Raw genomic sequence first — 11655 nt, 5'->3', positions numbered from 1 at the left:
TATTTTTATGAAACAAAAGTTTTATCGGTAATTCTAACAAATAACCATTTCAAATAGTATACCTAACACTTGTCATTATTTAGAAATGCCTGCAGAATAAATTTTAAAATATATATACATGTAGTTATATCTCTTTTATGGGTGGAGCCTGATTTTCACATATTGACTATTGAAAAGGTAAACAAACAGTTGGTAAGAGATTTGATGGAAGTTGCACAGTATTAGAAGATGACATTTTAAGTGATTTCAAATTAATTTATAGAGTCAGCCCCTCTTTACCAGCAACATGACCCATGAAGGACTGGGCTGTGAAGTGCCCATGATCAATGACAAGCGGTTAGCTGCACACAGAGCTGTGTTAAGGTAACTGAGCACTGCTCAGTATAGGCAAGAGACTTACAACCAAACCTAAATAACTTTCTTTCAAAGAGCAAAGAGGATCTATTTTGCAGCGTGTTGCACCCCTCTGTCACCCTGCAGCCTCACAAAAGCAGACAAAACAGCCTTCTTGCACTTAAGAACAGATACCTGCCTGCCCTTGATGAAAGCAGAAAACATTAAAGAAGCCCAGGGAGGTGGTGAGGTAGTATCCAACCCAACCTGGAGCACCAGGATCTCATTTTATTGCTTTCAAGTAGCTTCTTTTCAGGGATAGAACATGCTGCCGTGAGGTTCCTGACCTGCTTCATCACTGGTGTAACTTGTAACTCACCTGATTTAATAATGTCACGTTAATGAGGGAGATCCAGGTCTGCTCTAGACCAACCCAGCTGGCCAAGAGGGGTGTTTAAGTACCTGCATGTGCTACAAGTCCCGTTCTGTGCCCCGCAGGAGGGCTCAGGTTTTAACTTTCCTAGGAGTTTGGGAGAGGTCAGAGCTGCCCTATATCCCTGAAGGAAAACAAAAGTCTTGGAAGATTTCCAAACACTACAGTTTGTGAATGGTGTTATTTTATAAAACTTAGCTTCCTCCCACCCGTAAGCTTTGTGCTATACATGTAGATCTTCGCTGCCCATTTGCCTGAATTGTGTGATGACATTCAGTGTCGTGTTAAAGCTGTAGCCTGAAAGGCTCAGGCCTCTTACCTTCAATAACACACTGGTCAGGGATAGGAATTTTCTTCCCCATCTCCATGACGTATGCTTTCACTTTACCCAAGTTCTCCTTCAAGTGCAAGTAGAGCTTGTCTTGGTACTCTGCAGGACTCTTCAGCACCTCTGCGCTTTCTTCATGGGCCTCTTCTCCAGCGGGTTCTGGCAAATTTTCTGATTCTGTGCAGTCAATACTTTGGTGTGAAACCAAAGAATTTCCCAGTTGCATTTCTTCGGCATCAACACCAAAAGGTAGCTTCTCGTTTTCCTGGCTAATGTAGATCTCGGTGAAGGAGATGCCAGCAGGTATGTCCCCGTTCTCCTCCTCTTGTCCACTGTCTAAGTTTACCGACTTCATGCGGACTGCATGCAAAGCAAGGCTTTTGGACCTGGAAGGCAAGTAAAGAAGGAAAAGTGCTTTGGAACAGAGGTAAGGTGGAACACAACACGCTGAGCAATGAGACAGAAATCATTTGAACATGTGCTCTTCCGAGTTACCTCTATGCAGCCAGTTCGGAGAGCAGAGTGCAAGGCTAACTTAGCCAGAGGCAAATACCTTCTGATAAATATGCATTTCAAAAGCAAAATGCAAGCCAGTTTTAATAAGCAAATGAAACTAAATAATATCCATATATCACAACATCTGCGTGCCATGGAAGGAGCCAGTCAACCTATCTGCAAGGAACTTAAAACCCCAGCACTGCAGCACACGCTTTATTGATCACATCATAAAAATGCCATCCAGCAGAGATTTAACTGCACCAAACCTGAACCTGAACCAAGATTCAGCCTCCAGTTCTTCACTGCCCCGTATCTATATGCCAAACATGAAACTGAAGTCTCCTTAAGAGCAAGAAGGCTAAAAGAGAAGTGCCTGAAAGTGCACACGCAGAGGTGAGGTGTGCTTGCAGGGACACTGAGGGCACACAAGTGACCATGCCCCTGTCAGAGCAGCAGGGGACGAGGCAGTGTCCCAGTCTCACCAGGGCTGTGGTTACCTTTGCTGTCAGGTTTACAGCAGGGTCTCTGCCAGAAATATTGGAGCAGGAAGCAGCAGCCTCGGCTGTGTACCTGTGGAGCACACACGGCCAAGGAACTTTGTGGGTGCTGGTGAATGGGGGACCTCGTCTCACCCAGGTCCTGGGAGAGTCACACTCATCCCAGCACTGAGCACGGGCAGACTCACCGGCACAGGATTTAATCAGTCACAGAACTGGTCAAAAAAGTAACTTTGAAAGATTTTCCTAGCCTTTAAATTCACAGACATTAGACTTGGTTAAAATTAGACTCACGATGCCCATAGCCATCATGCAAACGGACTGATTTCTCAATGTTTGAACAAAGATTTCTTACAAAACTGATATTCACAAAAACCACTCACGCGTTTTACAGAACCATACCTGTTAAATCTCATATCCTTCCTTTCTTCTTTAGAAACCTGGCCTAAACTGTATCTTCTTATTGAGCCAGGAGTACTGTTGTTGATGTTTATTTTTTCTTCAAAAGCCTGTATCTTAACTTGAAGCTTTTCCTCTTCTTCATTTCCATTCATAACAGATTTTAAATCATCCAGCGGTACAGGCGATTCTATTTCAATATCATTTTCTGTCCTAAGAAAGCAGAAAGCAGAGATTTAGCTCTGGCACACTTTGCTCCTAGGGATGCTGACACTGCATTTCTGCCCTTGACCCCTGTTATGTGTCTGCTAAAATAATTATGTTTCAGCAGAGATTTTCATAGAGGTTGATTAATCATTTTCAGAAACATCTTCTAGATCAACATCTCTGTCAGATGGATCAGAAACACTGAACATCTCTGACAACACTGGATTAGAAACTGCATGTGCTGTATCTGCATAAGCAAAAAGCCTCTTTTCCTGATAGTCCCACAGGGAAAAGGTTTTCAGCTGAACTTAAACTATTCTTTCAAGCTTGCTAAACAGTGACTTATTGCATTATTTTCATAAACCAAAACTAGAGTTAATTGTAGAGTTTATAGAAGTCTGTGGTTTAAAATGTTTGACGAAAGTACACGCAGTTTGTACTGCCTTAATGTACTCAGAGTAAGAAAAATATATTTTAAAATAACTCTGTGCATGGAAAGGAACAGGCTCAGGAAACTCAAACCTCAGGGTACCGTGCTGGTTCCTGGGATGGAAAACAGCACACTGTCCCTCCCAGATCCCAGCTTTGTGCAGCCACGGGGCCACAACTTTCCGAAGTAACCCAGGCTCGAATGAGTAACCACATCCCACAGGTGTTCGGAGCTGAAAGCAGCCTGACCCGTACAATGCTCAGAAACTCCACAACCAGAATCCTCCTAGAGAATGAAGGGATGTTTGGCAACATTTACTTAGCTCTGCAGTTCAAAATTAAGCTCATTTTCCTCTTACCCCACCCCACTTATTTTGTTCTTCCTTTCTGCCCCCCTTAGGAGCAAACATCTGAATGGCTCAGTCTGTGAAATGTGAACACTGAAAGCCACAAATGAGAATTTTAACACGCCACTTCCAAAGCAACAGCGTCTCAACAAGTCACGCTCACAGTTGGGAAGCCTATTAAGAAGTCCCAAATGCTGCGAATTACTAATAGTGGAAACAAAGCATGTTTGGAAAAAAACAAACAGAAAACAAACAAAAAAAAAAACAAAACCAAAAAAGAACAACTGTGAATAGTGAGTGCATCATGAAGTGTGCCTTTTTGTTTGTTTTGATAAAGGCAGTTCAGGATATTTCTCAGGAGAGTTGGCAAGGCTTTGTCCTGTTTTGTTTTTAAATTTAGGCAATACCTCATAATATATTAGCACCACAGAACATTTCAGAAAAAAAAGTATTTTTTTCTAATAAAGAATCATGGTATGACCTTTGCTAACGAGTCTTCCTGCAGATATAGGACGAGATTTAATTCCTTAGGAAAATGTCACTCCAGCAGCTCTACCAGCACTGCTCTTGTTGTGGGAATCAAGCAGCAAGGAAAACATCTGACACATGCACACACATACAGCCTGGCTGCAGAGGATGGACAGACTGATGGGGTTTATGAATGACAGCCCCAAGCCAGCAAGCCTTGAAGACGTTTGGAAATGAGAACAGACTTTCCTAACTGCACTTTTTTTCCCCCCAGCATTCTCCAGGTGAACCTTGGTGCCTTTGTGAAGGAAACCCAAGAAAATGCTACTGATAAAGAAACGCATCAAGGAATCCTCTCTGCCATGTGCACAGCAGCAAGTTAGTAAACACAGGGCTCATCACTGGTGCTCACACCCCACCTTGGTTGGGACCTGGCTGATACCTGGCATCTGGAGCAACTGTGAGCACTGCTGGCTGTGGGATGATGCACGGCACTGCTCCTCCGGGGCACCACCAGCTCTCACGTGTACCAGCCTCGCACTCACATCGGTTCCCAGGAAGCCAAAAGCACATGCCCCAAGAGAAATGTTCAATGAAGCCTCCACCCCATGCCCAACGGGCTGCCTGGCAGGCCTTCCTGCTGGCCTCCCCTTGCAGCAACAGTAAAATAAACTATTGTTTGAAATCTTGGCAAGAGGCACCCAGTACATTGCTGAGGTTGCTGCAGAAGGATCAGCTTACACCAAAGCTTGGAGTGTTTCAAGAGGAAAAGGATGCACAAACTTATCGTGAATCATAAGGACCTTGCTGGCAAAGACCTCCACGTTGCTGTGCTCCTCACTGGTGCACTGCTTTTAAATGCTCTTTTGCAAATTTTAGAAAGATACCTAAATATACAGGGCAGCAAGTCAAGAGTGATGTATTAATGTGAAGAGTATTGCTCCAGAACACCAACAGCATTATCAGTATCATAGTCAGGTGCTTAAAATGGGCAGAACAGCACACACGAATAGAAATTGCTAAAAATACACTGAGATGGGACTGGTTCCAGGATTCAACTCTGTTTGGAAGTAACGTGAATGGCTCAAGTGCAGGTCCTCGTGGTTCATGATCGTACAGCCTCCAGCACCTCCTTGAACATGACAGAGGTGCAGCTTTGCAGAAGTGAGCAGAATCTCCAGCTCACCGTCAGGAAGCCCATCAAGAGCTTCCAAATATTGCTAGGAGCCGATTATGGAAACGTCATCAGCCTGATAATGTCCAAGGCTGAGGTGCCCCATGGAGCTGCAGGCTGGTCAGACGCACGGCAGCTCACAGCCTCAGCACTCCTGGGTGGTATCGGGGGAAGTAAAACACACGGAAATCTTAGATGTTATCCCAGTTCTCTTCACCACTGTGAGTGTTGATTTAAAGGTCAAATACTGTAGAAAATGAAAGGCAAATGAATGGTAAATGAATGGTAAATGATGCTATGGGCTAGACCTATGCTCTACTGGAAGGAAGAAAGAATTTCATGCAGCCACCAAACTGAGCAGCACGGGTATAGTCTGCTGGGCTCAGTTCTTACCCAGAACGATGGCATGGAAGCACCATTACATTTTCCTTCTGCCCTTTCTTGCCTTCTTTTAATAACCCTGCTACACTTGCAGGTTAGATCAGTCCATTAAGACCCCGCATGTGTTCTTAAAAAGCCCCTCCGAGACCGAGTAGCTTGCGATTTTGTGACAGAGGGGCAATAGAGCATCGCATGGTTTTAATTACACTCTCTACTAAACGCATGTAAAATTCCCAGTGTCAAACAACTCCAAGCCAGCCATCACTCTGCAGAAATCAGTTTCTTCTTATGTAAACACATGATTCTGGAAGGAATGGTTATAATCCAGCCACACATTTTAAAACCCTGTTTTCCTTTCACAGCACAAACACTCTGGATTGCTGCTCTTTAAAAACCACTGCAGCTCAGTAACTGCAGCAGCTCTGCAGCCAGCAGTGGATTTCCATGTTGATCTCTGGATCCTCCCCACTTAACATTCGTGCACTTCACACAAGTCAGAAGAAATGCGGCATAAATCAGTGAAGAGCTCTCATTTTACCCTTAACCGCTGCTCTATACTTGTTCTTGTCTGAGTCAGCTGATATTATGCTTGATAAAGGCTTGAAATGCAAAAGCAAATAACAAATCTATAACTGCAAAAAGTCTGCCTTTCTCTCTGCTCACTCACAGCCACGCTGAGTTAACACAACGGACCCCAGCTGCCAGCCTGCAAGGACCAGGGTCACAAGGGATAAGGCAGACGATGCAGGAGAAATCAAGTGGAAAATGGAAAATAAGAAATAGTTCCAGAAAGGTTGGTTTGAAAGGGTCCAGCACAGCCACTGGTCCAGGAAAGAGGCAGACACGCCTCTTTGTCACCCAGAGCAGCATCAGGAACAGGATTTTATTTGTATTTTATTCTGGTGAAGCAACACAAATTGCACCTGCCTTGTGGTGAGAGCACCTGTATTGCATCAACTGTCCGAGCTCCTAACAGCAGCAATTTATCACCAGAAATATTAAAAACTGATAGCAACAGCAAAACAAATTGTGGAGGAACTTGTGTTTTAAGTTCCCTCCACTGCAGATAGAAAGCCAAACTCTGCCCTCTCCTCCTCCCCTAGGCTCCACACACAAAACTGTATTTTGCTTCTGAAACCATGCACATACACAGCTCAAGCAGCTTCTACCCCTCAGCAAAGCAAGTCCTTAAAGGGCAATTTTACAGAGAAATAGAGAAACACAACAACAATGTTCTAACAAAAACCTTTTCCTGTTTTTTTTTGTTGTTGGCTGGTTGGTTAGTTGTTTTTTTTTTGTTTGTTTTTGTTTTTTTGGGGTAGGGAGAGAGGAGGGAGGAGATCCACTCTAGTGATAAATGTTAGGCATAGAAGGTAATAAGGAATAGGAAAACCATAGCATTTTAGCAAATAAAATAATTTCTCAATCATAAATCAAGTGACCAGTCCTGGGCTGCAAGAGTAATTATTAGACTTTGTTACTGAAACCTCAATTCCTGTCCTGTTTCGTTACAGTTCCCACAACATGTGGCATTCTTCTGGCCCCCTTCGCTGCGACGACTTGCCTACTCGTTTTTGTAGTTGAACTTGACTGGTTTGAAAAACACGTACGTCATTTCACGCTCACTCGGTTATTTCCACTTCAGCTTTTTCACTGTCTTCAGTGAAGCTTTTCACAAAGGCAGTTCTGAGGGCTCTGTTTCAGCAGATTTGTGCCACCAGGTGATGTGTGCACATTTATTACAGCCTTGTAAAATAAGTGGCTATATCGGGGTTCCTCTCCTTTCTCATTCTTAACTCTCCAGGATACCAATTAATTGTTTCTCAAATGACCTCAATGTTTTGGCTCCAGCTCTACCAGTCTGTCTCCAAAGCTATCCTTCATGGTTATGAGTTTTCTGACATCTGTGTTAAATTTTATATCACAGGATTGCTATTCCTTCGTGCCCTCTTGACCTATTTCAGTATATGCAATGCTAATTATAAGTCTCTCCCTAATTAAAAGCGACTACTATCAGATATTTAAATAACACGTTCTTACTGTGACAAATGCAGCAGTGCTCCCAATGCTTTAATCTCAGGATACAAGTTTAAGGAAGCTAAGTGCTCAGAACATTTTTGTACACGCTTGAGAATATTTTTTCAGACTTGTTTAGCAAACCTTTGTTACAGAGCCGTGCCAGTCATTGTTCTCCTAGCTTCAGTGGTTATCTTCTAGAATAAACTCGGTGGTAATTGTGTAGCCTGACTCCACCGATTTATTTTTAACTGAAGCATTTCAGATTGCCTTAGTCTACTTATCTGGGATGTAGCTTTCTTTCTGCTCTTTTGGAAGTGCTAAAACTTTAGCAGCTTCTTTTTTCTCCCTTACCAAATGACACAGCTGCTGCTGCGTGATGTTCAGAGGCCATTCTGCCTGGTAGCGTGCATCTGGCATCTGCAGTGCACCTAGGCTCTTACTGACATCCTGGAACTATGGATTTCTGCTTTAGTGTCGATCGTCCTTATTCCTGCGTTTGAAATGCATGCCTCAAGTTACTTCTACGAGCACGCATGTTCTCCATCGGGTGTCTGTACGCTTACCTGACCCTATAAATAATGCAATCCAATAGCTGAGTGAGTGTACACTGGAACAATACATGAGAGACACCAAGATCAATTTGAAAATAGAACTGCAGTAACTTACAGGAACTGCAGTACAGCTTGTTTTCAGCTGGATGCTCTCACTCGTTGCAACTTGGGTGTATTTAATATAAATTCACACTGCCTCGCACAGCCCCTGGGACTGCCCCTCGTCACACAAAACCCAGCGTTACCTGGCTGCTGACACGTTGTCATTCTCCAGCTGTCGGACGAGGAGCTTGGCTATGGCAGTGAAGCTGTTGCTCATGCGGTAGATATCTCTGCTCTGGGTGCCCAAGATGCTGGAGAAGGTGTCAGTGAGACTCTTAATTTCCAGCAAAAGGATGTGGTGAAACGAGTGCTCCATGTTGGCCAGATGGTTCACCAAATACATCAGGCACATCCTGGCTCGCTCCTAGACGACATAAGGAGATAGAAAAACAAATTTTAAGCAAATGAATTCAATGTTTGCTTGCACAAGGCTGGTTTGTGTGCATGCTGCTGATTAAAACATTGCCATTGGGGAATTAGGGAATAGTGGCTGCCCCACGACTAACAAAAAGGCAGCTGCACCAACAGCACAGTTTCCTTTTGCGTGCTGTCAACATCAAACGTGTTGGCCTTGGTGCTGCCCAACCTGGCTTAGCCTCCATACACCTTTGTGTACTCCTCAACCCAGAAGCAGAGTCCCCAAAGCCTTTGGAGGGCTCTGCATGGCCCTAGGGCAGTAGATCAACCTGGTTCACAGATCAGAGCACCAGCAGCAGACTTGGCTCCCATTTCTTCTTTGATGGGCCTTGTGAGCCTGGCCAAGCTAGCTCACCTGCCCATAACCCAGTTTCCATGCCTTTTTTTTCTTTCTTTTCCTTCCTTCTAACTCTCGGGCTGTTTCTGGCAGGCAAACCCTCGTGCTCGTGTACTCAGCTCAGCAGGGAGCAGACCCTGTGGCTCAGGGCTGCACTGCACAGCCCACGGCTGACTCCATTGGGGTGGCTTTGTTACAGACCCATTGCATTTATGGGTTAATATCCAGCTTATTGCCTTATCCACGTTATCCTCCACAACTGCAACCATTCAAGAGCCACCAGGCAGTTCGAGTGAGCTCTGCGCATGCCACCAGCTGTGACAAGCACACAGCCGGGAGCAAATACCCATTTTTCCAGAGCACAGAAGTGTTTCCCAATCACGACTTCCTTTCTGGATCTGCCGGGTGTTGCCCATTTGCTATATTTAGCAGTGTCACCCAAAACCCTCTCTTCACCAGCGCTCCCCAGGCCGAGTGGGACTCCTGCAACAGCGTCCTGCAGAGGAGAGCCAGGGAAGGGGGTAACGGCGAGGGGTTGCAGGGCCTCAGGAGTCACAGGGGCACGCTCCTTCCATGCATTACATCTAGGAGCAACGCTCAAGTGAGACCCATGACCAACAACGAGGGGTTTAAAATGAGATTTCGTTTCACGATCTCGCCACACACGCCAAGCTGCTGCCTGGCAGCTGTGCCAACCCCTGCCAACACGCTGAAGTCTGATATGCCCTCTGCAGCCAAAGTTTGGCTGGGCGATTTATCACCAAGATCACATCTCCCACAAATTACAACTAAAGGGGCTGCTCCAGGTCATAATGTAAATAAATAAACAAATAAAAAGCAAATATATGCTAACAAATATGTTATCTCTGCTTGGCAAGTGCACACGGTTCCAATTCCAAGTATCTCTGTTTGCACATGTGCAAGTTCTCATACTAAAACACAGACCCTGAAGGTAAAGAAACGCATGAGGGTTTCTTTGTTTTCTTATAATTGTTCTAGGCGTATAAGGTTCCACAACCCTACAAATACCTAGGTGGTAAAAGCAGCAAAGAGCAGCAATTAACTCGGAGCTCATATCGGATCCTCCGCTGGGATGCTCCCCATAGTGAGACCCACTCCACGCTCAGCAGATCGTTACAGAAACCAGGAGATGTTTCGCTGTTAGAACCTGTGCTGAAATGCAAGCAGAGGCACTTCAGGGAAAAAACAAAACAAAACAAAAAAAAAACACCAAAAAACTAAATCTCTTCTTCCCAAGGATTAGCAGAAATCGAGGGGAAGCTGCGTGCCATATACATCCTCCCAGCACTGCAGGGCAACAGCGTTATCGCCTCAGATTTCAGAAATAAAATCCCAAAATTCTTCTGGGACTGTGTAACAGGAGAAAAAACACTGCCCAAGGTTTAATTCCAAGTGTAGCCGGGCCATAAAAATACATGGGAGACTTTGGCAGAGCGTTGCCCAAGTATCACGGGTGAGACACTTTCTGAAGAAAAAGTCAACTTCTTTCAAACAAAAGGAGATGGGCTGTGCCGTGCCGTGACAGAGATAAATGAGCACAGCTTATCGGACAAATTGCTTCCCCTCAGCCGTATGTGGAAAAACTACGGCTACTTCTGCAGGCGGGCTGGGCTGCTGTGACAGAGCGGGCCTTTTCCTCAATGGTTTGAAGGGGGCTGACTTTTTGGTAAATACTCACTAGCTTATTTGGAAGACATTCCTCCCTCCAAGAGATAAACATAGGCTCAATTAACATTTAAAACACATTTTTGTTTCCTAAACAAACTGTGCAGCAGACGCAACTCGAAGAGAAGTTGTGACCCTTTTCATGTCACTTTGATCCAGCTGGAATGTCTCCAGCCACGCTGAAACGCTGCTACTCGCCTGGAGTGAGGTAAAAGAACAATAAACTCCAGTGAGTAATATAATATGGAACTGTTACACAAAACAAAATTACAGCAAAATAGCTCAACATGAAAGCAGTTATTATCTCCGCTGCAATTTTTACCCAAAAATATTCAGAGAGCCTGTTTGGACGTACATAAGCCATTGTTATTTCAACTGTGCTTGTTTTCTGTGTTCATGTACTTTATCCTAAGCTTATCTCACGTTTTATGGCCAGTAGGTGAATATCTGAAATACAGGCAACGAGGTGTGGCAACAGAGTTTGCTTTTTCTTAAAATCAGGCTCAGGAGACTACAGAAGAGACCAGAATGATTTCAGAAGAAACTGCAATTTCCAGTTTGTCCAAAACATCTTAATATATGTGTATTTCAATAACTACATATCCAGCTGACTTTTGCCCCAAGATGATGCTTTGCTTTGCACAAATTGCTGGTCAAGGGACACGTCCCGATTGCAGCTTCACCCGTGAGACTCCCCCTGACATCAGGGGAAGCGGCGTGCATAAACAAGGGGACCTCTAAAATAAAGGGATCCGTTTCCAGCCAAACCTCTCATCTCTCCAGGGGTCTGCCTGAGCTGCCAAGGGGGAGAGAGCAGCTCAGGAAAAGCACGAGAGCTCGCTTCTAGAAGCCAGCAGAAGACATTTTCTGCTCACGTTTGCAATCCGCATTACGAAGGGCCAGCCCTCAGCCCTTGCCACCTCTTTTCACCCAGTAAACCGCCCAGTGGAACAAAACACCAACAAATACAGTTCCAACACGCCGTCATCATTGCGTTTCTCGCTTGCTTTGCTCGGCCAGCAAGGGGTGGCTGGTGCAGGGTCCCGTCT

The 11655-nt window shown here is 44.8% G+C and overlaps 1 protein-coding gene across 18 annotated transcripts in view; it reads right to left on the bottom strand.

Moving 5' to 3' along the window:
• Positions 1-11655, bottom strand: part of VEPH1 (ventricular zone expressed PH domain containing 1) — an 82428-nt gene that overhangs the window by 31096 nt on the left and 39677 nt on the right. For all 18 annotated transcript variants that reach the window (XM_084530020.1, XM_084530024.1, XM_084530012.1 and 15 more), the window contains 3 exons: positions 8310-8530; positions 2492-2701; positions 1086-1480 (listed from right to left, as the gene is read on the bottom strand). In XM_084530020.1, the coding sequence (XP_084386146.1) occupies positions 1086-1480; positions 2492-2701; positions 8310-8530 (826 nt within the window). The remainder of the gene's footprint in view (positions 1-1085; positions 1481-2491; positions 2702-8309; positions 8531-11655) is intronic.

This window comes from Aythya ferina (genome assembly GCF_964211825.1).
Source record: "Aythya ferina genome assembly, chromosome: 9".
In the NCBI taxonomy this organism is placed as follows: Eukaryota; Metazoa; Chordata; class Aves; order Anseriformes; family Anatidae; genus Aythya; species Aythya ferina.
The sequence above is the reverse complement of the archived record's forward strand: the minus strand, read 5'-3'. Positions and strand labels throughout refer to the sequence as shown.